Here is a 27173-nt window from a genome sequence, read left to right as displayed (position 1 = left end):
GTATTGATTATTGCCTTTCCAAGAAATTATTGAATCTTCCTCGAAGCATCTGCTTGTAATATTCGCTCTTTCATCTCTGCTACGAGTTCATATGTCGTTGGCTCGGAAATGGACTGATTCGTCAACCACTGCTACTCAGAATCGTGCTTAAAGCACTGGAAGATATAGAATGCGTAGAATTATATCACAACGTATGGTTTTCACGACAGTTTTAGTATTTGGCGATGTCAATAATGCCAGAATATAGGCCTATCTTCACCGTGTTATGGGAAGTATGGTTTTGTACTGTCAAAAGGTCATCAGGTTTTCAGCAATAGACGTGTCCGTATTCTGTATCAACTTTTGAGCATTTAAATAAAAGGACACGCTCACGAGTGTAGGCTGTAGGGTATGCAATTGATGAAATTAAGGTAGTCTATCATAATGTACCGAGGTACATCTTCCATACTCCATGTTTACATATATGTACAAGTACAAGTACATGTACATTGTACATACACACAGCGTTGTTTACAAATCTAATTGTATAGTTCGGATGATAACATTAACTACTTATTTATGTCTGAAAACGTCAAAGAAAGATTCCAAGCGCTGGATTACGTGCTCTTTTTTGGTGAGTAAAAGAAAGGCTTCATCTTCTGCGAGTTTGAATTCGTCCACGTTCTGATGTAGGTGTTGTTGCATTGTCCCTCGGAGTAGGGAGCTTTTTTGCTATTCGAGATCGAAAAAAGAAATCAACCGATCACTACTATTTCGCCGAAAGACAAATATCACCGGTGCGTATCAGTTGAATGTTGCAATACTATATTGAAATGAAGCATTCGGAATATGGAAGGTGTAAATTATCATATAGTGCACATTGTGTAGTGACAACACAAGGGTTTTATTGACGTCAAAACGACGGTGACAGACACAGACAACCCTTGAAGCATATATATTATCAGGGGTGTCCAAAGTTTGGAAATTTTACAAATTACTATTACTCCAACTCTGGTCCATACTGTCGCAAGCGGCTCAATTCATTTGGGTGCACAAAAAGTTCAGAAATTATCACTGGAAAGGGTTCGCAGATGACGGATGTTCAGCTTGAAAATATGTTCAACTTGACAGTTTCTACATTAGATTATGGAAGTCAGTGAAAAATGGCGTTAAGCACTCAGTAATTAAAATATAATTAAATAAATATATAAGCCAGCCTGCATTCACATATTAAGAGTTTCTCATCTGCTTCTATGACGCAACAAAAATCGTCAAAATACGCGTCGCCTATGTGTAGTAGGTTTGAGGTCTGCGCAGTGATGTACCTGTTCACCCTTAATCTCCCAAAGGAATGGGGCCGGTGCTCAAAAAGGGCATCACATTCTTTCGTAAATCCCAAAAAAATATAGATTATGGTATGGTTATCCCCCAATATGCATAATTTATTTAAATTAGCATTTCGGTGCCGACCATTATCGCATCACATCACATCACACCAAGGCATATAAAGTTTCGGCCAACATGCGACTCAGCGAAGTGAGCTGCCACAAAGATCGGCGGCGAGATCGGTGGCGCCAGAAAATGATCACCGCATGTTGGCCGAAACCTTCGAGATATATTTGTCCAATGGTCCTTTGTCCATATGCGCTAGAGGTTCATAGATCCTGTACTTGCAACCTGAACTCCGCGGTACAAATGCCAATAGCGCAGGAAAATGCTGCGTTACCTGGGATGATGCGTCCCGTGAAGAAATACTAATTTAGAAGCGTGTGTCTCTAATGAAAGAAGTTTTTCTTTCAGTGTAGTCCGTTACGTTTGGGCGATTCCAATATCTTTTGACTATATAGCAGACGGAGATCACGAAATAACAACACGCAACATAGTGTAGTTAGCATCACATCCCCCAACTTTACCGGCAAATTTGATCCATGTGACCTGAGAGAAGGTCGATAATAAACAGTAATACATGCAATTATACGAATATTATTGACAAACTTCAGTAACAAATTTGAAAATGTTTTCGCAAATGGCGCAATTTGACAACAAATACATTTATGACAAGTCATATCATTAAAACAAGCGATTTTCGTGTACTGTTGAAAAAGTCCTTCGTAAAAGAGGTCAGGTGGCTATGTCCCCCGGGAGATTGGTGGGACATCCTTTGGGGATCCCAGACCAGCGTTTTTGAGGGGAGCTGACGAAATGCTATTCCGCTCCTGAGTGATCCCATTCGATGTCGGCGACTGGCGTAGGCCCTATACCTCGCTATGATTCAGAGGTGGTCAGTAACGAAGTACTTCTACTTTTTCGAAGCATTCAAGTAGTTTTCCTCTACTTCTGGTACTTACTCAAGTAGATCTGATTTTCTCTACTTCTACTTCTACTTCGTAATATTTTGTGATCTACTTACTTACTTGTCGCTATTTTCAGTTTGTCAAGTAGAAGTAGTTTAATACCCCAATACGAAAGATAGCCTGAGGAATTTCGGGGCTGTTTTCACGGAGTACCAACATTTAATATTCATAAAAGTCAAGTAAAGCCCAGAAATTTTGTTGCGCTTCGCGCACAGTAGTTATGGAGTGACAACTATGTTTTCACGAAAATATCAGTGAATATAATTTAGGTACCGGATTGCTTGGTTCCGCTCACACCGCATTTCTGACATTATGATGCCATATGTTTTTATTGCGTCACGTTGGATTACGTCACTTCATTGTTAAAATATTCCCGCGCCGTAAAAAAGCCTTCAAGACCTACACTTTAGTAACCACTGACAGAAGCAAGAAAAACATTATAACAAGTATTTTGTATTACTGAGGCGAGTTAGTAATAGACGTATAGTAACTACGGCGTAGCGAAATAGTATGGGATACAGAGGATTTTTGTCTCGCCGGAAATTTTGAGCTTGCCCATTTTGACGTCATATGGGTTCGACAGGACAATTTTTTCACCCCCATCCCAAAATCGTTATCCTGGCTAGGCTTATGCAGAGACCCGTGGAAGAATCAAGTGTCAATATGTCTCCTAATGTAGGCAACCTCCCTGTGATATCATTGCTACTTGCACACAAAAATTACGGATCGGCACGGCTAACTGCGTTTTAAAATTTAGGTGGCGGTCGCTATTTCCATATCTGTTTCTTTCGTATCTGCTGTAAATATGATCGGTGTCCCTGCAGATGTATATCTTCACGGCAATGCGTATGCATGGGTCCCACTATCCATACTTCTGGTGGATATCATTGCCATCGTCTATCACATTCCACTATTTTTTAAACTGGAGATCTTGAGCGTCTTCGAGGTAAGAATAAATTTGACAATTGAAAATGAAAACCAGCGCTCGATCATACTTTCTTTGCGATTTCAGTATCTTGAGATGAGATTTCACAGGTCGGTGAGAATGCTAGTGTCTGGATTACGGCTGGTGTGCTACGTAAGCATAAGCATCGATGCATGTTCCTAACATTCTCATAATATTATATATATGACCCATGATCTATAGTCATTTAAGAATCGTTGTGTCGAGGGTAAAATTCAATTAGCTTAGATTTAGCCTATATATTATAGCACTGTTACTCAAACGTTTCTTAATAGCATCCTCGTATTACCGAATCAACTACATACTGTTCCCTCGACAAACATAAAAAACAGAGGTAATGTTTGATCAGTCGCAACTAGAAGTGCATTCGCAATGACACAAACCATGCCAATGAGATGAACGGGGTAAGATTTAATTTCCTATCGATCGTAACTTGGAGAAATCTCAATCATTCCCATCTTACTCTTCTGATCCACATGGTAAATGTACAGAAAGGCAGCTCTCGGCTGTGTTGCAGGGCGGAGCATGGACCGGAGCCGGATTTGATATCCGGCTACATTTTCTCATTTTTGGTCGGACCCGGTTCGGAGCTGGATCAGCACTTTCTATTAAGAATAGTGCAGCCGTACCTCTTCCGCCCGCGAATCAATGGTTAAAGTGAAACGGTCATGGAAATAAACCACATGCTAAGTCCAAGTTGGCATAATTACTTCTGATAAGGGTTGGTCTTAATCTTTGAGTTTTTAATTTCATTTTTGCATTGTTTTGATCAATATTTAATACCATCCCTTGAGTAGATCATTATCATCGGAGTTTTTTGAACCGGATCCTCGGTCATTTCTAGAATCCGGGCTAGTAGGAGTCGGACCGGAGTCGGACCAGGGCTTTAAAAAACAGGAACGGAGTATGACCAGAGAATTTGTTGTTCCGCTCCGCATTACTGTGTTGTTGTTGTTGCTGGTGATATTCATGGTGTTTGTCGACTATTATGGTCATTTACACCAGGCCAATTTTCTTCATATTTATTCCGTAGCTGCCGACTTGCAGCACGGCTCACTTCCAGGGTTTTTATAAGACAACGCTTCACAGTGTTTCCCAATTTTTTTCGAGCTACCGCCCTTGGACTCCGAATAAAGTGTCAGCGCGCTCCCTCCCCCCGACACCCCTCACCACGCCTAAATCATAGAACCAAAGTTGGTCTGCATTCATTCTAAAATTTCCAGTGTGCACGTCCCGTACGGTCAAGTCGGTTTCTGCTGTGTGCCAGAAACTTTGTCACGGCACTGACAACACATTCTGTCCAAATATGAGTGGGAAAGGGCAACGACGTAAAAGTCAACCCGACCCAGATGGGAGTATTTCTGGTTGATCAAATTGTGAATCCAAAACGAATGATTGGAGATATGAGACTTTGGGTCGAACTCAAAAGTGTTCTGCACTACAATGTAATCAGCTCCTCAATTATTTCATGATCGAGAACTTCACAGAGAGGATTGATTTTATCCAGTAAGGAATTTCTAATTGGAATATATCCTGGAATCAAATCACGATATCATCTTGCAATTTTCTGAAGTGTTAGATTTATGTTTCTCCATCAAAATCCTGGTATTCGAGCTGAACCGGTAGCTCATGCGAGCTTGAGAATTGGAACAGATTACGAGTCGTGGGCTTATCATTGAATCTGGACGGTACCATTTTCACCTTTATCAGGTTCCATCATTACTAAGAACGGATATTGGCTATTATACTTATACATTTTGGAAAATATGCCCGTCCAGTAGAAGCGATATATCGTTTCTCGCAACCAGAACGCCGAGTCGAATGCCACAATCACAGCACCGTGGAAAATCGACGATCGTTTGAAACAGGATAAGATAACGCAAGACAGTTTCTCGTAAAAAGCCATCACATCTTGCAGTGAGCAACATCTGCTCAACTGCTAAAATACTCCGTATAGTTCTCACAGTATACAGTGAACCACACTTTTCATGGATACTGCCGACTACCAAATTAGTCCATTGATGGTCAGGATCAACATTGTCAAGTAACACCCTAAATTGCCCTGACTGAATCGATTCTGCATTTTTACTGCGAATTCAACTGCTTTATTCATCAATCGTTTCAACACTACGCAGCAGTTGCCATCTCAACCTACCCCGCCCCATTTGCTCTCAGTGACCCCCAAACCGCCCAATTTTACATCCAGCGCCCCCAGTCGCCCATTTCATGGCCAGCGCCCCTTTACGCTCGCGAACGCCACCAGGGGGCGTTGGCGCCCGCTTTGGGAACCACTGCCTTACACGGATGACATGGCGAGAAGGAGCCTAGATAAACCTCCAACACTTAGGTAAGGATTCTGGAGTCGACCTCTCAGCTGTGTGTTCAGCTGATTCACCTTGGTTCTATATACAATATACATGACGCCGAGGTATTGAAGTTCGGTCAAGCCCATATGGTATTGTGGTTAAACCTCGAGATCACTTTGTTATGTTGGTTTCTATACCATGGATCTCAAATCACGATGTGGATGAAGATCCTTCTGACTCGAGACGAATGTGAATTTAGAATATTTTTAGGCACTATACCTGGCCATTGCTACGTTTTTACCGGCTCTGGCGTTACACACGGTCACTCCTCTAGATCTTCGATGGACCATCGCGCTAACTAGCATGATTTGCACCATTTACACAACACTGGTACGTAATACTGCTGAGTTTTTCATAATCAACATGTAGACCCTGTTTCATGTATATTGTGTGTTTTGGCGTTGTGTATCGTACAGGGTGGAATGAAGGCAGTTATTTGGACGGATGTAATGCAAGCTATGGTGATGATCACGGGGATGTTGGTAACCTATTCACTTATGGTTCATTCGCTTGGCGGATTTGGCGTAGTGTCGGAATCTGTGATTCGAGGAGGAAGGATGACGATGCTGAAGTAGCCTAATTCATTTTCTAAACAGTCCTGCATTATAAACCCACTCGCCCTTGTACAGATTCGATACAGATCCGAGAGTGCAGTACACGGCTTGGACCGTTATCTTCGGGCTGTTCATCAATTTCTATTATGTCACCATTTGTAATCAAGTGACAGTGCAAAGGTGGCTTTCGTGCAAAACAGAACGCAGCGCTAGAATGTGAGACATATTAGTAATCTTAAGCGGTACACACTACACCAGTGATTCCCAACCGCGGTTCTCAGTGCCGCATACTGCTCCAAGGTAGCCTTCTTGCTGCCAAATAACCCCAATTACTCACCGTATAATCCCCGCAAACTTGCGCATCAAGTGCTGGAATGTATGAAGTGAAGAGCTAGGCCTGGTTGGTTGAAAATAAAGACTCTCTCTCTCTCTTTCTCTCTCTCTCTCTCTCTCTCTCTCACACACACATAACGACATTTTAGTATGTTGTATTAATGATATGCATTTTCAGTTATTTCAATGTATAGCACTCGCCAATCTGCGTCTATCAATGCTAAAATAACCGATGTAGAATCTACAGAAGTCGATGTGCATTGTGCATGCTTTTGAATTAGCTGCTGGTGAGATCCGGAGGTATAGGCTAGTTACCTTTAAATTGTTGTTATAATTAGCCTACTCGAGTGTTTCCAAGTGACATCCAAAAAGATTAGTAACCACGCGCAGTGTTCACAAATCCAGCCGTCATTAAGTCCCTGCACGAGTGATTCCTGGGCAATGATGATGAATGATGAAATTTCTAATATTTCCGGGTATGACTTAAATGTATCTTCCCAGGGCAACCGCGATGAGCTTTATACCAATGTCTGCAATGAATATATTTGCCGTGCTAATTGGTTTGGCCGTCTACGCATATTACGAAGGATGCGATCCTCTGCTGCTAAACCGAATCACCAAAACAGACCAGATCGTCCCGTACACGATGGTTTATTTGTTTAGTGACATCCCCGGCATGGCCGGGTTGATGGTGGCAGCAGCATTCAGCGGGAACTTGAGGTAGGCTGCGTTTAGGTTGGTTTGTTATTTTTTTATTACCGTTTTCAAATTAAGTTTATTGCTAATTGTATGCCTCTTGCTCATGAAAAGGCATATCATTTCACAATATATAATATACATTCGACTCATCCTAATTCGGACACTCCCTTTCTGCCGATTTTAGCGGGGATGCGTTTTTAAGCGAAAAATCGATCGCTCAGTTCATGGTCATGCGTAAAGGCAGACAATGCATCGAAGTAATGGACTGTTGTGTAATAAATGAATTACAGCTATGCTACGCAACTTGGGTCGCATTAAGAACAAAAATCAATTTAAAACGAACGTGTTTAAAACAAGGCCCTTGTTTAAAACATTTTTTTTTTTATTTTTTTTTATTTGTTATTCATGACGTCACGAATATTCAGTTATAACGTCATCGTGGATTGACATTGACAATTGAAAATACAGGGTAAATGTAGCTCCTTTGACGAAATAGACTTCCAACCCCTGTCATATACGGACCAGAAATATCTTTAACCAGGACTACATCGTCATGCAGCATTTTTACGGTCGGCGGTCATCATCATCATAACATTCATTCCGTACTAATGATCTATATCTATGTACGCTGCTGAACCGACTATTTCGAAAGTTCCAACCATCCCATATCGTGGACGTCGGCTATAACTGGTGGTAATCGCCCGTAGGCTTATACAACATGATTTTGGGAAAGTATTTACACATTTCTGGCATAATTATACAACTTTGAAGAACACAATTTTTTTAAGGCTTTTGTTTAAAACAATGTTTGAAACATGTTTTAAACGAAGTGTTTTAAACAACCATTTGTTTTAAATGCAACCCTAACGCACCAGTAATTGCCACTGTAGGGCCTGATCTGAGTTCACTGTCGATTGTAACTGCACCACTCGTCTCATGTCAAAACAAACGCAGTACCGTTAATTGAGTAACTAACTAACTAACGGTAGGTCTTGTGGAACCTGTGTCCTAATTAAGCGGAGAAAAGTCCGAATTACCGAGAGGGTTTTATGTTCAATTTTGACTTTTGTTCTGTTCCCGAATATTTGGCCGAATAAACCGGCTGATCGGGTTATCTGGTGTCCGAATCAAGCGGATTCGATAGTGGTTCTTACCATAGTTGGATGTGCCCGTTCCGTAAGTATTTCATTGCACACTTCTTGAAGTTGTGCTCTATCTTCAACATGGTGATCTAAACTCTGACACGCGGGATGTATGCGGTACCCAGTGGCGTAGCAGCCTATATGTCCGCCCCGTTTGCTGAAAATGCCGCCCTGAGTAGATGTCAGCAAATTTCGAAATAGTTTCATGTTCAACCAATCTTTTCAATAAAGACAATTACAAATAATGTGTCGCGTCTCAAACGTTCTATATTGCTTGAGAAAGAAGCATCACTGTCTCAGTGTCAAGGCCAAAAATAAAAGACATAAAATGGAGAAAAAATGTATTTGGCAAACAAAAGACCAATAGCCGCCTCCAAATTTAACTTTTCGAGCTTTCTCCGAAGCAAAATCAGCCGTAATATCTTCAGAATTCAGCTTTTGAACGTAGTCGCTTTCTATAGAAAGAATCGATAGAGCTGATACTGTAGCCCAGTGGTTCTTGAAGTATGGGTCGCGACCAATGTTCCCTCTAATTTTTCACGAGTCTGCGCAAACACGCCAACTCACTGCGCAAGCACTTGGACAACAGTGCGCAACCTCCCCATAGCGTGATAAAACTAACTTCTGGGGGGGGGCTTGGCCTCCCAGACCCCCCGGTCTGTTATAGGCTCTTTTCTTGGGCTGTTATAGGCTCGTTTCTCGGTGCTTATCATCTCCATTGGGGGCCATTTAGTGGTTGTGGGGCCTGAACGCGCGAAGCGCGAAATAATTATATAATTCATGATTGCATCGGGCAATATGATCGGGAATTGCATATATATTGCTATAAATTTTTATCCTCTCCTTGCTCACATAATCAGATTTACCGGTAGAGCTGATCGAGTTAGGTGTGTTGGAATAGATAGGCCCTTTAAAAAATAATAAAACATCTTTGGACGTACCCGTTGGTATAATGACTTCGTTGCATGATGCTATTTTGTGACCTATCTGCTATGTCAAAATGTATTGAAATCGCCCAAACGTACTAAGCTAAAAGACGCACACCATTCAAAATTGGTATTTCTTTACTGGAAAATAATGTTCCCTCGATATGGCATTTGTCTTGTTGAGGGACTCGGATCGCCGGGACAGGAACATCCGGCGCCAGCCATCTAGGCGCCTGTGGACATGGACAATTAAACATTTATGTATATATATCTCAGTTTTCGGTCAGCACAAACAAGGGCAGTCGTTTTCGGCCAAGGATTTCTCGCTGCTGATCGTTCTGGCGCACTTCTCGGAGTCGCATGTTACACAATATCCAACTTCATATGTCTTGGCGCGTCATGGTGCGGTAATGGCCGACGCCCAAGTGCCCATTTTTATACATCACACGTACTTTTGTCGGGAAAACGTAACCTACCCAATAACCAAGATATGCGACAATATTAAATCGCGCACAGCGCGAAAAAATTCCTGAAAATACCAAAAAAATACACCATGATTTATGTTAATTCACGAACTAATTTTGGGCCCCCGTCGAGCTCGGCTCCTTTAATTGGGGCGTTTGGGGTGCGGCTGTTACGGTCCTCAGTAAATCTTACACAATGTTCATGCCACGCGGAGAAGATATTAGTTAGTTTCTCCCAGATTACCGTCGAGCTATAGCCCATTGTTATTTATAACTTTGAAACCATGTCATATTTCGCCATTCCCAGAAAACAATGCGCTGTTGAAATGATATCAGTATCATTATCATATTGGTTGAATGTCTTGCGACGAAAGAATTCTTTGAGCAATTATCTGTAGTTAGTTTGTACAGTTGTGCACGTTCGAGGTCACTGTATTGGGTAGAAGCAAGAAACGCAGAAAAGTCGTTGCTACAATATGGCTTGATCATGAAAATGTGTCGACCTTATCGTTACACAAATTAGTTTGAATTCATGATAAGGTTTGTTCGACATTGGTTTGTCTAGAAAACACCGCCGGAAACGTTAAAAAACGTCTGCTTTACTCTAGGGGTGTGAAACCATGTGACACAGGTATTTCGAGGCAAACTCCTTCTGCGCCGGAGCACGTGGAGACATGATTTTTTTTAATTTTGCCTAATAAATTAATAATTTCAATTGGCTCTGCGGAGGCTTAAACTTGTTAGAATTGAACCAAATTTTGTGTGCAGAGTTTCTAGGGTAACCTGACAATTTAATCAGTGAATGACTGGAATCCGTAAAAAAAGTTATTTTTGGACAGCCCTTGCCGGCGTTACCGACCCCTGGTATATACAGTGGGCTACAAGATGTAAAATGTCAAATGATAAGTTCACCGACAGTGCAAACATCTACGATACAAAAGAAATGTAGGTTGCAAAAAAACTTAAGAATTTGTAAACTATTTTGACAATTTTTTGACCTAACGCTACAATTTTGAAAATATTTTGACTTTTTTTGCAATGTCAAAAACAAAATCGCCCTAGTTAGAACTGATAAAATGCTATCACAAATAAGTTTGTTATTAAACTTGTTCAACGCGGAAGCGTTAGTGACCGCCAAAACGGGGAAATCTACCACCCACACGTTCTTGATAAAATATAGACACTATGAATGAATGACTTGGTTGGATTCCCGTGGGATACGAACAACGAGCAGCCTCCGAACCACAGTATATTCTAATGGGGTGTACAGCTTATTTTTCTAGTCACCAGTTTGACAGACCCATGTTACATTTTCATCCGTGAAGTATAGATCGAATCCCGCCAAATAGAGATCACCTTTGTATAAACCAGTGGTTCCCAAATGGTGGGGAATTCCCCACTGGTGGGGAATTCAATGGTTTCTAGTGGGGAATAGACGCATTTGTTCAAAATTATATACAGGACAGTCTACATATTCACGGAGACCCATGCGCAATTACCGTTGCCAGTTAACTGCTCTGGAATGTATGTATCGAAAATTATATTGCGTGTTGTTCACAAAACCTCATTTTTAACTCTGGATGGCATTTCATGGCGTCGCAAACGCATCCAGCACGACTAGTTTGACGTGAAATAACGCGTTCGCGAAATTTTGAGCGTTACTGGTATCGGTACTCAATGCGTTTTATGTTGCAGTTATAGGCGATTGTCTTGCGTACTGATGTGGTTGTGTGTCTTGTGTAGTCAAACCAGCAAATAGCTGCTCTGTGATGACAAAAGTAATGGGTAGTGGGGAACAGGACCGTGACTGCCCCGCCCCAAACCCCCCAATTGAAGGGGGGGGAGCTCGAAGGGGCCCAAAATTATTTCGTGAGTCAGCATAAATTTTAGAGTATTTTTTTTGGAATTTATGCCACTTCTTCGAAATTTTTTCGCGCTTGTGGTGCGATTTAATATTTCCAGATATCTTGATTTTTGGGTACCCTTCCCCCACGAATATACGTAGAATTTGTAGAAATGGAGACTTCGGCGTCGGCCATTACTGCGCCACGACGCACCAATACATGTGAAGTTATAGGCCATGTGGCATGCGACTCCGCTAAGTGTGCCAGATCGATCAGCAGCGAGAAGACCTTGGTCGAGAAGGAATGCCCTTGTGGTAACCGAAAACTTCGATATATATACAATATACATATCTTTTTAATTGTCCATAGGCGGCTAAATGGCTGACGCCGAATGTCCCTGTCCTGGCGATCTGAACTCCATAGGACAGATGCCTTCCCGCAGGGAAAAATTATTTGACAGTAAAGCAATACCAATTTGAAATCGTGTGTGCCTTTTAGTTTTGGCGATTTCCATATCGTTTGACATAGCAGATATAGGAGGTCACGAAATAGCATATTGTAACGAAGTCAATATACCAACGGGTCCGCCCGAAGATGCCTAATTCTTATTTAAGGGTCCTACCTTTTCCAACACTCTTCACTCAGCTCTACGGGTAAATCTGATTACGTGAGCAGAAAGGGGATAAAAAATTGATAGCAAAATATATGCAATTCCCGATCTTATTGACCAATTCAAACAGGAATCATATAAATTTTTCGCGCTTTGCGAGTTTAGTCGACATGAGGTGACGCACTAAACAGCAGACCCAATGCAGCTGATAAGTAGCGCGGGGGAAAAGCGTACATGTTCATGGGAGCTGATGGGGCCCAAGACCACCGTTTTTTTGGGGGGGGGCTGATGAAGTGCTGTTCCGGCCTGGTGGGGAATGAAGGCTCGGAATAAATCTGAAGTGGGGAATGAAGACAGAAAGGTTGGGAACCACCGGTATAAACCAATAAGAGGTGAGCGCCTTGCTCAGACCTACTTATAGCCTGCTCGGGAAGCTGATTACTAAAAATAAGGTCAGCCTTCTCGCGACCACCAGATTATAGAACACTGCCCTAATGATACCTTAAACACTACGGTTTGGCCGTAGACATTCGATCCTCCATGTACATTGTACAATGTACATAAATGGTATTACGATTGTCATTACACATTTTGTAAATCTGTTGTCAAAAACGTTACCCTGCGCAATCAGCTCTTCTTTCCCACTATTTTCAAATATCTCAAGTAACATACAATATAGTGCAGGGCTCATTGCAATGTCCACAATTTGCGTTTGACGGAATCTCATCGATGTTATCTTTTTAACAGCACTGTGTCTTCGGGAATCAACGCCGCTGCTGCAATGGCCCTCTCCGATTTCGCCGGTGTCTGGTTTCCGAAGATGAATGAGAGCCGAAAACTGTTCGTGAGCCAGATCATAAGTAAACAAAACCCATAGGGATGAGGCGAACCTTTAAAACAAGGGCGGGCAACTTCTTCGGTCGGTGGGCCTGATATGGGAGAATAAATTACTTAGCGGGCCGGACTCCTGATACGAAAAATTAATGGTGTATTGGAATAAACCGTATTTAATGTAAATTTCAAGTTGAAAGCATAGAGACCAAAAACAGTATTTAATGAATTCAATAACGTAATATAGCTGTCGAAATCAATGTGACATCTCACATCTGTGATCGATGAAATATGTCACCAAGTGGGGGAGACCGGGGACAATTGTAACAGTTTTTGTATTTTCGAACATTGCGTATTTTTCTCGTGGATATTTCATTTCCAAACTTTTATATAAAGAAGCCATCAACTCGATAGTTGGTATAAAAACTAAAATGGAACTCAATCAATAACCAATCATGCAAATTTTGGGTGGCGAAAATCGTCGCTCAAATGTTACAATTGCCCCATACCCCGGGGAAATTGTACCGCCCATGCGCCGCAATTGTAATAGTGTTATTTATAACTAAAAACAGACTAAATGAACAACAATAATGGGAGCACAAATTGTACTATTGAATTAAACTAAAAAATAGAAGTTTGAAAGCTTCCAGGCTACGCCCCATCGCATTTTTGGCATCTGAATAAATTATCATTCTTCGTGCTTTCTGCATGAGCTCAAAGTGTACAAAAAACACATTCATTCCATCATCTCCCTACACATATTCGGCCTCTTCTAACAAGGTGCTGTAGTTCAGCGTGCATAATGGGTTGGGCATTCGGTTACCTGCGAAGGTGCAAAACCGACCTGAATAAAATGTATTGGTTGAATGGGCCGATGATAGTGTAGCAAAACGAGGACACAACATTGTGTGGCATCAAAGCTAATGGTAATCTTTTGTTCCGTACAAAATTAAAATAAATAGTTCACACCAGATGACAAAATGTAATTGGGCCATGCTCAAAGTCAGGAGATGAGGATTCAGTCATGGGCAAGTTCTTAAGTGACCATTGAAGGTCGACACAGCAAAAGTCGATCAACATGAGATAGGGTAGTAGAATCACGGAAATAACCGGACCCTAAGATTCACATCACCACTTCTGTATGGCCGTTCCGACAGCGTATCATGGTAGCATTGGTAGACCAGGTAGAGTCTGTTGTGGTATTGAACTTCTGACTGTTGCAAGATTAATCTGCAGTAGATAAATGGTTATACCAACGTATGAACACATATATTTAGCATTGGAAAGATATTGTAACGGGGCAAAAGTAACAGAGTGTTACAATTGCCCCTGACACGCTCGACCATGATTAATGTCTCAGGATGGTGCCTTCCCAGCGACGCGAGTCCTAGTTTCCCTATCATCTCGGTAGACTGTGGTAACATTGTTCCAGCTACATATATTGCATTGTAACCACTTGAGGTGTTTACTCGTCAGAACAAATTATTTCAGGTCAGAAAATATATACTCAAGGGTCCAAAATTTCGCTTTTTTGAAATTATTCCGGGGTCTCGCGTCGTAGCTCATATAACTCCAGGTATATCAAAAGACATAACTACCGCATGCGCACTTAAAATATGAAGGCGATTTCTTCATCTTACTAGCGGTGAGGTCGATTGTTACATTTGTCCCCGGTCTCCCCTGCTCTGCACTCTGACTGCATGTCGGACGTAAAGACCCTTAGTAAAGACTCCACTTGAATATCAGTTAGAGAGAGAGAGAGAGAGATATGGTATTCTTTTTCGCCTGCACCATCGAGATGCTTTGACGACGGAGATGCGATACGGCGTTTATATTAAGGTCATCTAGTCTGCACCCCCGGTTTTTTCTCCTCCATGCTATCCGTGATTGCTGAGCGCCTAGCAGGATAGCCACGGATACCAGTTTTCGAGTCTTTGGTCTGACCCGGCCGGGGATCGAACCCACGACCTACCGATCGAGAAGCCGGACGCACAACCATTACACTATCTCGCTGCTTTTTATCGAAAGAATAGAATCTTAAAACACAAAGAAAACAAAGAACTATATAAACAATAACCAAGATTCACCATTATTTGTGTCCGTTCCGTGTTAATTATTAGTGTAATAATCGCTCCAAATTTCAATTTGATCCATTTTTTCGCCTTGAGGCAAGGTATGGGACTGAAGGAAAAAAAAGGGTTTTTGTGACGGAATATAACATGGTTGACACAAGACTAAGAACCGAAAACAATAACAATCAAAGAACCCAAAGAAAACAAGGAACTAAAGAGTAACTTACACCCACTACAATTTGACGTAGTAAGCAAGTATGTAGGCTAAGGGATTACGGCAGACTGTGGCCGCTGGCCACATCATCCTGTGAGACCGGAAACTATCTGTGGGCCGCCCAAAATACCGTCGAACCGCAGGTCACAATAATGCTAATTCAAAGACAATTAAATTTTCGCCTTCGTGTTTACGCCCCCTGTCTATTGAAGGAGTCGTGTGTTTTCATTAATAAGAGTATACACCCTGGGTGTCAGTAGTTGAAGCGAAATGTCTTATCCTGATCTTAGCAAGTTTCTGGTGAAATTATATTACATATGGCGTTGGTTTTCGTCACGCTAGAAACATTTATTTACACCCAGTATTGTCGGACCACATGGAGAATTTATAGATAGCCTTTTTTCAAGTAAAATAATCGAAAATCAGTATAATTGTGACCAAAGAGAGTCTATTCTGTTTTTATAATAAATTTCCTATTTTGGTGCTATCGTCATGACCAGGGGCGGGCAACTTCTCCAGTCGGCGGGCCGGATATAGGAAAATTAGGTAGGCTACTTGGCGGGCCGGATTGCTGAATCGATACATTATCCACATATACAAGGAATAAATCGTATTTAGTGAATGTATCTAAACGACAGCAATGTCACTTCAAAGCCATTTCTCGCCGATGATGACGAAGGCAATGTGGATTTGAGAACAGCATTGTCATACAGGCGCCTCCATGTCTGCTTCTCTCTGATCAATTAACACACGGTGCAATCCTTGATTAAGATTTCAATGCGTTCGATAAGCCCGGTACCCCAAATTTACCAAGATATCAATTCATTAGGGTTGAGTACAGCGCAAATGCCGATAATGTAAGTCTTCCCGCTTCTACGAACCTACGCGTGAGCTCCACTCTCGTACGCTGCGCACACACAGTGGTGGCCCTAAGAACGGGGGGGCTGGGCGAGACTTACCGGGGGGGCCCTATAAGTATCTAATCGTAACTTCTGGGGGGCTCCGCCCCCCAGCCCCCCTTTCGCATCTGTTGTTATTATCTATCTATCTTTCGTCACGTCAAGGTTGGGCCAGGTGTTGGATTCGGCCATATCTATCTATTGATGATGATTGATACATCTGTACGGAATCATATTCTTGCTTGGTACACGGATTTCCATGTTTATTCGCTACTATCCTTGAAAAAAGCGCATAAACCAAAGAGGGGGGCCCCTTCGACCAGGGGGGCCCGGGCGACCGCCCACCTTGCCCACGCCAAAAGCCACCACTGCGCACACACGTATGCAATAACATACAGTCAGGGACGAAACAGCACTTCGTCAGCCCCTCCCCCCAAAACGTTGATACTGTGCCCCCCTAAACGCTAAACGAGCGAAGCGCGCAAAAATTTATATAATTAATGATTGAATCGGTCAATATGATCGGGAATTTCATATATATTGCTTTGATTTTGATCCTCTCTCTGTTCACATACTAAAATTGGAACGATACAGAGAAGATTAGCATGGCCCCTGCGCAAGGAAGGGTGCCCAATCATGAAGGTAATTGTCCAAATTAAATCCTGCATAGCACGAAAAATTTTTGAAACAGTTGCATAAATTGCTAAAGAAATACTTCATAATTCATTTCAATTCGCGAAATAATTTTGGCCCCCTTCGAGCTCGGCTCCCCCAATTCGGGGGTTTGGGGTGCAGCAGTTACGGTCTTGCATACAGTCACTAAAATTTGACGTTTAAGCAAGAAGTGGGGAATCTCAGCAGACTGGGGCCCCGGGGCACATTATCATGTAAGACGGGAAACTGTCCGCGGGACGGACAACATCCCGTCGCGGGCCGGATCCGGCCCGAGGGCCGTATGTTGCCCGCCCCTGGTCATGACGATAGGAAGAGATTCACGGATTTTTTATCAAAAATGTGAAAATATCTGTGAAATTCTGATATTTCTCAGAAACCTACGCAGGGTAGAACATACTAAGGTTCTTTCACAAATTGTAGTATCAGAATTATCAAAGATCTCATACCGAACACGACATTGAACAGAATGTTTGCGCCATCCCTAATAGTGCGCTTATTACTATTCATGTGTAGTGATGCAGTGAAGTTTCGCAGGCTTTTCATTCGGTACGGTCGTGATGGTGTTAGCATATGCAGTATCGTTTGCTTCAACAACAATTTTTTCTGTCGGAATTTCCATTACCGGACTTTTCGCGGGACCGGTTACTGCAATCTTCATGATGGGTGTGTTTATGCCGTGGATTAACTATAAGGTTGGAATCTGAATAGGCGAAAAGCGTCACTTTATTTTTCAGTAATAATAATAAAATTAATAATAACTCGGGAGGACCTCTACTTCGAACATTTGGAATAGCCAATAGATGATCCAATCTAGTTGGATCTGTCGTTGTGTGTACAGCTCACATACTGGGAAGTTAAACGAGAAGTGACATTCCCTTGTATATGTAAGCAATGGTGCTGAGCTTATGACATTGGTTATATTATCTACAAGATCATACTCGAGTTTAGTCAGAATTATGGAAAATATATTGCTTGGACTCCGGGCCCATTTACCGCACCGCGACTCATTCGACTTGAGACAGGCTTTCAGATTTGAGGTCGGCTTGTGATATGCGTCTCGAATCCTCATGACTTTATTAGAACTACTGTTTAGTAGGGCTGGGCACAATGATTCAAGTACTCCAATCTGAATCGAGTATTAATTTTTATTGATTCGAGTCGAGCAGTAAAAGAAGATTTTTCGAGTACTGAATTATACGCTCCTCGCCACTGAAAGTTAATTTATCAGCGCGACTTATAGTTTCGATACTAATTTTCACTGTTGAAGCCTTGGAACCTTGATTGGCCGTATCGTAGCATACGAAACACATAGTACAAAGCTACGAACGTGACTGGAAATATCACATTTCCGAAGTCATGATCATCCCACAACGTTGTCACCGCAAGTGCAATGAAATCGGTATGGTCGAAAGAATACCAAAGTATTTTTAATGTGGTGGATAACAGGCATTATATTATTTGTGGTCGCACAAAAGTTACATATTTGAACTTTGACATATTACATTATGTTATGACGTCATAATGAGTGATGCTAATTGCTCGTCTTGACTCGAAGCATATTACGTGATTCAGAATTGAATTACCCCGGTAATCGATTTTGCCCAGCCCTGCTGCTAAGTTATAGCCGCGATGCCAATCATTTACGTGGAAATGGTATTGCAATTGCGGTTATTGGTCGCGATTCGCATTCAAAAGACCGATTGACACATTAGTAGGTGTGAAAACTGCGAGTGTCGTAAGGGGAAGAGATTTAAAATATCGAGTGCCATAACAGCGAGGCATTAAATATAGCGAGTCATTCAAGATACACAATGTCAAAACCCGATATGGATTTATTCAACTTATTAAGTTCCTAAATAGCGACTATAATCCAAGTTAGAATAGCTAAAAACAAGCTAATGTCAAAATATACCCCCAACTCAACTTTAGCCTTTAGCGCAGTGGTTCTCAGCCGGGGCCCGGGAAGCATTTCCGGGGGGTCCGCTAAACCTCCAAATTTGCAAAATGGTTGATAACCTTATTTGTATTTTTCTAATTAGAGGAATCACGAAGCAGTTTCGCTTTATAACTGCTCTAAATCTTCATGACTCACATCAACAGAATGACCGTCTGAGATGAAAAATTATACTGCGTGCAAACTAATTTTAATTGCCAAATAGCCAATAGCCTACTGATACAAACATATTGCGGTTTTGTTGGGATTTTGAAAAAATTTGATTGCAACAATCCATTTTCTGCTGTCATATATACGTAACCGCTATTCCAGAACAACTCCAAAATGAGACCATGAGCTGCTAGATAGACACGACTTAGCTGTAGATATATGTTTCGCAATTCTGGTGCTAATATATGTTGCGATTATACCCAAAGGTGTCGTCGGAAGCGGAAATTGATTTTCGGCACTCGTTCATATCAAATCGACGGCGCGGATTTGGAAGACACGTCCGCGTATTTCAGAAAGTGCAACTACATAACTCGCTTCAAAATCATAAAAGTCTTCCTAATTCCTACATTAATAGTATGGTATTGAGTCAGTCGAAAAGCTTGTGGCGAATAAATTAACAATATGATGTTATTGTTTCGCGTTCTTCTGAAGTTCAAATATTTTCAAAAATTTCACAAATAATTTTGTTGCTGTTTATCACTAGCCTATATAGAGTTGATATTTGCACAAGACAGATGACGGTTGCACGATAATTAAGTGAAATATTTGGACTAAAACTGGGGGTCCGAGGGGGTCCATGACGGTCCAAAAGGGGTTCGCGAAGACAAAAAGGTTGACAATCACTGCTCTAGCTTGGTGAACTGCTCGCTGTAACGACACTCGTCGCCGATTTAACACGCGCTGTAATGCCCGGATACCATTAGTCGCACATTTACCTAGAGACCCTAATGACCAGACACAGTTTTCATTACTTTACAGAGTGTCCTCATAGGTTGCTCTACCGGATTCCTGTTTCTTTGTTGGATACAAGTATCGGTGTTGGTAATGCCAGTGGATAAAACGGGATGGAAAGCATTACGTCTTTCCGCAGACAATTGCACATACACCCAGGCAGGGAATTTTACATTTTACATTAATACCACTGCAACCATGGAACCCGCAAATGAGAACCCGACTATGTAACTATTTGGATTTTGCTATTCATAATTGGATGCGAAAGTTGACAGCCTTATTTTTAGAAGCACGCTCGGTAAAACCCTGTTTGCAATATCTCCGTACTTGTACGGACTAGTTGGAACCGTGGCATGTGTCATTTTAACACATATTGCTTCAGTATTCATTGGTATGATGAACAAGTATAGCTTGCTGTTCATTTATAATGTATTATTTCACTCTTTGATATGCTTTTGCTCTACAGGTTTCGAAAAACCGTCTGCTCGAATAAAACACCTTACAGTTCCTGTATTCAACTGGCCTGGACTTTATCCACAATGTATACAGCAATATTACCACTTCGAAAAAGCTCGTAATGAGAAATGCGAAGAATATGCCGAAAGTCATCTTACCAATATGAGGAGATCTCATTGATTAGTAAATCTGGCGTGTTCTGTTTCGCCTTAACGCACACAATGGTTCTTAAACTTTTTAAGACGCGCCCGCTATCATGCATAATAATAATAATAATAATACATATGGCGTCGGTACTCATAGATATTATCATCACAGTCTATTGGGATAATAGCATTGTCAGGGGCTACCAAATGTAAATAGATATCCGCTCACTCCAGGTGACTACTTGTAATTGTAACGACTTGATTTTGACGACACATGATGGCGAACAACACGATAAGAATAATTCAGGAGGCTTATTCATGTTGTGAAATCTGTAGATTCGCATGAAGTAGGCTACACTACAGGTTCTCGCGGAAGACTGCCCCGCAACTTATTGTTGGATGTCACATAACGGCATATCGTCATCATGATATAATCATTATAGCACTTCAAAAATCAAGAATGTCATACAATGAAGAAGTTGTTGATATAAGTCTCTATATATAAATATTAGTCATGAATACATAAATCGAAGACTAAACGGGGTAAAAGCACATATATCTTGAAAACAGTGTTGCAAGAAATCTGACAATCTCGCACATTATTGCGGTGACATCGGGTCTGTATCGCCAAAAACGCCACCAGCACCTACATCACCATGGGATACGGGTAGCCTAACTCGCTGTGTAGACAAAGCAACTTACAAACACCAGCGATATAGTTAGCTGGGATCCAAAGTCGGCAGCAGAGAACATCGAAGGGCCGGAAGGGGACAGTGATTGAAGAACGATTAAAAAGAACAGCGGTCCCGAATCCTACGATTTCAGAGAAGCTGAATATACTTTCTCGTGGACCACAATGTCTAATCAAACGATAAGCGCCAACCCTTAGAGCATGCAAATAAATATTCGGATAGGAGGTCATGAGTCACACAGTGTCTGTTAGTTCAGCGTACCACTCTTTTCTCCCGAAACTCATACCGGGCATCAACTTATATTCTTTCCACGAAGAAGGATTTGAACACCAGTAATGCAACCTATTTATTTTTCCCTTTCGATTTACTGCGGTTTTGCGTAACGCTGGCCCGCCTCGCGCCTTTGCTGCTCCCGTTCCGCCTCAACGATGTTGAAGGAGGCGATTGTTGCGCGGAAAGAAGGTCAAACCCAGACTTGTCGAGCGAACTGTTCAAGGTTTCGGTGTTGCGTTCTTTGCGTCCTTTCCTGCGCTTTTTGTCCTTTGCACCGTCGGTGGCAGACGGGCTTCCACGGTTCGTTAATTGCTCTGCGTAAATCGAAAACGATATTTATCTTGATAGGGTTTCAATGTCATCTGCCGGCTTACTTTTAAACGAAGGTGTGACGATGTCTTGGTCGTTTAGGAGAGGTATGTAGGTAACGTCCGCAGCGTTATGCGGAACTTCCAACAGATGTTTGACGCCGTCCGTAACGTCGTCCGTCTGTGCTGTATTTCGTCTTATTTCGATAGGGACCAGTTCCTCTCTCTCCGTGGTTAAAATCTCGCTCGCGTATTCGCACGTAGTTGGGGATAGGTTTTTCAAATTGCCGGTTTTGTTGGAAAGGTCGATTTCGACTACAGACAAAAATAAAAAGTTTGATGGAGTGGTCATGACCAATGAGTATTGCACGTGAATGCGATCAGGAAATTAGAAGATTAACATTTCACAAGCGTGGCGTAGGGCAACTCCGTGGATGTTACTGCAAAGCCAAATCTTATGAAAACTAATCATGGTAATGGTGAGGCGATATCGAGGTACTATTTAAAGGCATCACACTAAAAATAAGGTTTTTGTTTCAATGCGTACTCAATCGTTTATATTGTAGTTGAAGAGCCAACCGTGTCCAGATTCGGAGGTTGACAGTAACGAAGTGCACTTTTTTTGCGGAGTATGTTAATATAGGTCAAGCGGGTATATTTTAGACTACTTCAGTTTTTGATGTGAAACAAACTACTTACATTATGTCATTTGTACTGTAGAAAGTAGTTTTGGATCGGTTTCCATTTCTTTTCTGTGCGGAATCCTCATAAAAACTGGGGAGAAAAGAATTTATTTTCGGAAATCACTCTCATGTTGTAGTGGCATCAGTCGTTTTGCGTTGTCGCTAAGATGTAGGCCTACCTTCAAACTTGGAATGTGGTCAATCTGGTCATCGTCGATTTACTGCTTAAATTATGCGTATACTTTTCGGAACTCTCATTTTATACTTCTATTTCACGTAGTTTTCGAAATCCATACTTGTACTGCGTACTTTTGGAAGTAAATCGGGCCGAGGTGGTTTCAAAAAGTCGACTAAGGCACAGCATTGGGCTTACGCCAAAATCACTCTGACCTAAGTCCGTTTCAAAACTGTGACTTAACGGTACTTCCCCTCGAGCGAAAACTTAGTTAAGCGCACTGACCGGCGAACTTGACAGACCCCGGTGCCAAATTGAGGTTTGAAACAGATTTAAGACCGTCAAAGTCAGGTGACTTAAGCAAGTCATTTACTGACCTCAAGACAGGCATTACTTAAGGAACTTCTTGAAACCCACCCTGAATCAGTTCCGATCCAGGCGTTATTGCCCCGCATCTATACTAGAATAGTGATTAAGTCGCTGTGTGACATCGTCCCCAATCAGGACATTCTTCTCTGTTTTGAGTGTGTGCATCTGCGATGGATACGGAAAATTAACGAACTAAACACTGGGAATTCGTTGCAACGAAAATAAATATTTCGATCGTTACTGAGTTTGATACTAGAGATTACGTCAAGGGGGCGGAAGTTACAAAACATGATCTCGTGTCCTTACTTTCTCGTGGAAACTGGCATCTGTCTTTGATGTTCTCCAGCAACAATCTCGTTCTGCAATTGGGATTGAAGAGCGCCTTCTCCTTGTCTGTTGTTTTTAGAAATGTGTAGAATAATAATAATACGGAGATGATAACCTATAGCAGAGGTCTCAAACACGCGGCCCGCGACGGTATTTTGGATTTCGAAGTCTTCGACAATATTTAACTGCCAAATATCTTTATATTTGAAAACTGGAAATTCGCCCCAAAACTACTCCAGAAGCCTGAAACTACTCATCAAACCTCACTAATACATCACTTTCAAAAGTTACCATGCAGTGGAAGATCAATGAATACTTCGGCGATTGGACATTTCTAGTGCTATGGCACAGTAATCATTATTTTCAAGTTGTTATAGATCTGTTCCAATATTCGAAGGTAAATCTAACGCTGATTTAATTTGACTTGGGCAATGACATGATCAATAGCCTTGTTGTCAGGAGTATGCCCGAAACCCGGATTACGCTGTACTGCTGTAATGTGCTGATATCAGATCAATATTTCTAAAATTCTAAAATATTCTACCTATAATTGTGACACCGCTAGCTGCAAAATTATAACGCGACAGCTTTTACGATGTCCTGATGCATTTGTACTCTCGCATGGTGTCTACAACTAAATATACAGCAATATGCCAAGTACAGCAACAATTTGATTCAAATATTTTAAAGTGTGATTTGTTTCGTGCCAAGCGTATATTCACAATAGTAAATCACATTTTCAAGATGCGTGTGGAATGTCAGTCTGCAAGGTCCCGTCAAATAAGGCCTACAAGGAAATATTTTGAATTCCGCTATTATTGGTGCTGCGGCCCGCGGCGCCATCAAAAAGCAGGACATTGGCCCGCGAGCACATTTGAGTTTGAGACCTCTGACCTATAGGGATGGTGTGAACGTGAGGTTCATGTTCGCGTTCTGTGTGTGAACCTCAGAAATATAGAGGTTCACGTTCACAAACTCGGTAGGTACTGCACTGTGAAGCTTTTTCATATATTAAAATTTTCACTTCATTATAATATCTTTGGTTGAAATATGTTGCATTTCAACTGCGGCCCACTCTGCATGGCGCCGGCAGCATAAAAAATCATCACTGAACGAGTATGCACCTTGACAATCTCATAAATTTTAGTTGCTTTGTTACAAAAGTTGGCTCGAAATATCCAGCTACCCGTTTGTGAATATTTAGTGACTCTCTGCTGCGAGCTCGATCCGCAATCACACAACACCAAGAGCAAAATACACTGCATGTAGGTAGTCAGCGAATGATGATTATGCAACCAATCAATGAAATTGATATCGTTGTCTGATGTCAAAAAATCTAGCATGCGCACTGGCTTAATCATGACTGTTTATTGTATCATAAAAACCAAATCCGTGCGATTGGGGTGTTGGCTACTGCTGTATAACTTGTTATTGGGGTAATATCGGTAGCAAGTATAGAACCCGCTTTACACTCTGCTCAATATCGACGTAGACGTAGCAACACGCGTACGCCGGATACACAGACGCCGGATACATTGCCCGTTCTGGCCTAAACCGTTAAGGCGTAAGATTATATTCCCTTGCAAGTCCTCGTTGAAATTGTTGGCAAAGCGAGCGAACATAGTTGATTTACGGGATTATTATATCATTTGATTGCCCCAGCTCATACATTTGGCGACTTTTAAAACACAAATATGTACTTCAGCATTGTGACATTATGTGGCCCGAGTCGTCGCTAGGTATCGTGTACAGTACAATAATAGAGGCATAGACTATCACTTCACTGAAATGTAGGATTGGAATTAGCAAAATGACGTCACATGACGTCATGAGGTTCGCGTTCACGCAGAACCTTTCAAAAAGGATCGCGTTCAGACAAACCTACCAGAGGTTCACACCATTCCTACTAGTCTATACGCACTGTTCAAACTGTAACAGGCCGAATACTATACGAGTGTCAACCACGGGGTGATAAAACATCTTATTTGTGACTGAAGCTTATTGGGTTATGTGATTCTATTTCAGTCTGGAGGAGTTCCAAACCCTGTACATCACAAAAGTGTGATATGTCCCTCCTTCCCGTTATCGTGAGAATATTCCCGGAAATTTGTGAACCGCCATCACAATATAGTTATATCGGATCTGAAGTGGCACTTACCTCCATAGTTGACGACGACAAACATGCCCATAAATTTTCCTGTCCTACAATGACGGATCTCGGTCTCTACAATTCAACGATATGATTTATATGGTCAACTGTAACTGTAAAGTGTATAATGCTGAAAATGGAAATGTCTTAGTAATTCCGCTGAGGTTGTCAATTCCAACATTGACATATACATTATACACATTGCAAATTCGAATCTAAATTGCATACATATTTTATTACTGACCGACATACTTCCTATATGATATCTGTATTTACTATCGATCAAGTGTGCAATATAAATGCGCAATACTCCATTTTCTCATGTGCTGCTGACGAGACACAGTGGCACAGGTACACTCGTCGGATTTCTGTCGACGCGCTATTATGTAGCGGGCAATGATAACCTGTCAATTCCAATCAATCTAATTTCAGCTCATTGATTGCAAAGCGATCCCCCCTAAGATCTATCTATGCTAGTCGGATATATAGAATAGATACATGCGCGCGAGTTGCCTGGCGATGTATGAATGTTCATTATGTTCATGATAAGTATACAGAGAAGCTACTTGCGTTATTGAACAAAGATTCATCGATCACATCCAAAAATAATAATACGACAAATCGTATACCGCATCGTCGTCATTTACTTTGCGAATACCATTCACTTATTCGTTTGGAATAGATCATCGTGTTTACTTTCGAGTCGGTGTTATGGCAAGCAATAAAACTTTCCGTGACAGGAGACTATACTCGCCATTGCTTTATTTCCTAGCTCTTTGGATATTGAGCGCAAGTAAACCATGGTACGACAAACTCGATTGTGACGATACGATTGCCCGTCATATGTTGCACGCTTCTATTCGTCGAGCACGTTTATCGTACCACATTATCCCTCATAGCGAACAAATCTAATATCAGCATATAGTCGAAATATAAGCCTGTGGCTATCATCCTAACCGCCGTTGTTGCCTAGCAGATGAGGATAACCACGTTGACAATACAACCAATTTAATTTATAACTTCTATGATCCACGCGCCCTGAAGAAACCACTAAAGCATCTCAGCGTCACCGCGTAGCTTAGAATTCGTCATTTGTTGAAGTGGCTTTACGGGGATAAGGGTGGTCATAGAGCTTGAATAAATATTCTTTCCTTTTCTCAAGGGCCACTGTCGCAACCTCAAATATTTATTATTCGTTTCATCCAGTTATACGATCCTTTTCTTGTGATTGGCAATTCGCAGAGGCTAGAATTAGTTCTTACATAGTACAATAAATGTTTGGATTTACTTTGCTTGTTGCATTTAATACGGACATCCGCTCAATACCTTGATTAGAAAGCTTTCCACGCAGTTTCACTTGTCGTCAAACCATGACTAATAGTTGTCAGTTAATCCTCGATAGTTGAGCCCATCATGATAATCTTGTAACGAACCACTCCTTTGAAAAGACTTACCCTGTATGATAACATTCTACCAGTGATCAAGTCATTGTGCGTAAGAGAAAATATCGTTTAGGTACAACAATACCCTATTGAATGACCCGACCTAGGCGTGGAAGGGTAGATACGTCCTTTGTTCGGGACAAGCGCCGTTGTTTCGGCAACCAGCGTAGTATCGACTTATTCTGTGTAAACTGTGTCCAATCCTTCTTTCGTGATCTTCGAAATTTTGTCTTTCTCGTGCTGTTCCACGGACATTATACCATTGTGTGGTTTAACGATTACTCGGTACAGTCCTGTTTGAATTGTCAGTAAATATATTTATATCCTCGGT

General features: G+C 41.6%; 2 protein-coding genes and 1 non-coding gene across 5 annotated transcripts; 2 read left to right on the top strand and 1 right to left on the bottom strand.

Moving 5' to 3' along the window:
• Positions 1-489: 489 nt before the first annotated feature.
• On the top strand, positions 490-20574 carry LOC145449593 (sodium-coupled monocarboxylate transporter 2-like). 3 transcript variants are annotated; one of them, XM_080327982.1, is made up of 13 exons: positions 490-613; positions 673-776; positions 3091-3279; positions 3346-3411; positions 5874-5993; positions 6080-6234; positions 6293-6433; positions 7052-7270; positions 12983-13095; positions 17461-17618; positions 19850-20049; positions 20110-20213; positions 20289-20574. In XM_080327982.1, exons 1-13 carry the CDS (start codon positions 559-561, stop codon positions 20456-20458), a joined length of 1794 nt encoding a protein of 597 aa, XP_080184108.1. In that variant the 5' UTR covers positions 490-558; the 3' UTR covers positions 20459-20574. The 3 variants fall into 3 exon arrangements, with proteins under 3 accessions (XP_080184108.1, XP_080184107.1, XP_080184109.1); XM_080327981.1 differs by having other exon boundaries at positions 20110-20574; XM_080327983.1 differs by lacking the exons at positions 3091-3279; positions 3346-3411 and having other exon boundaries at positions 20110-20574.
• Positions 16805-16909, top strand: LOC145451396 (U6 spliceosomal RNA). Its single transcript, XR_013918895.1, has one exon. It is a non-coding gene; the product is annotated as a U6 spliceosomal RNA (small nuclear RNA).
• LOC145449600 (uncharacterized) lies at positions 20531-25532 on the bottom strand. Its single transcript, XM_080327992.1, has 4 exons — positions 25410-25532; positions 23231-23317; positions 21764-22012; positions 20531-21703 (listed from the first exon to the last, which is right to left on the bottom strand). The coding sequence occupies exons 1-4, from the start codon at positions 25438-25440 to the stop codon at positions 21459-21461; spliced, it is 612 nt and encodes a 203-aa protein (XP_080184118.1). The 5' UTR covers positions 25441-25532; the 3' UTR covers positions 20531-21458.
• Between the last annotated feature and the right edge of the window lie 1641 nt (positions 25533-27173).

Source organism: Botryllus schlosseri, chromosome 11, assembly GCF_051294905.1.
Source record: "Botryllus schlosseri isolate E-star chromosome 11, Bs_hap1, whole genome shotgun sequence".
NCBI lineage: Eukaryota > Metazoa > Chordata > Ascidiacea > Stolidobranchia > Styelidae > Botryllus > Botryllus schlosseri.
This window is presented reverse-complemented; position numbering and strand designations above follow the sequence as displayed.

Coding starts and splice junctions, on each gene's coding strand:
- LOC145449593 (XM_080327981.1), top strand. CDS start 559: ATGTCTGAAAACGTCAAAGAAAGATTCCAAGCGCTGGATTACGTGCTC. Junction 5,994..6,079: donor GCACCATTTACACAACACTG/GTACGTAATACT, acceptor TGTATCGTACAG/GGTGGAATGAAGGCAGTTAT. Junction 20,050..20,109: donor GCAAATGAGAACCCGACTAT/GTAACTATTTGG, acceptor CCTTATTTTTAG/AAGCACGCTCGGTAAAACCC.
- LOC145449600 (XM_080327992.1), bottom strand. CDS start 25,440: ATGGGCATGTTTGTCGTCGTCAACTATGGAG. Junction 22,013..23,230: donor ATGCCAGTTTCCACGAGAAA/GTAAGGACACGA, acceptor TTTTGTCTGTAG/TCGAAATCGACCTTTCCAAC. Junction 21,704..21,763: donor CGTCACACCTTCGTTTAAAA/GTAAGCCGGCAG, acceptor CGATTTACGCAG/AGCAATTAACGAACCGTGGA.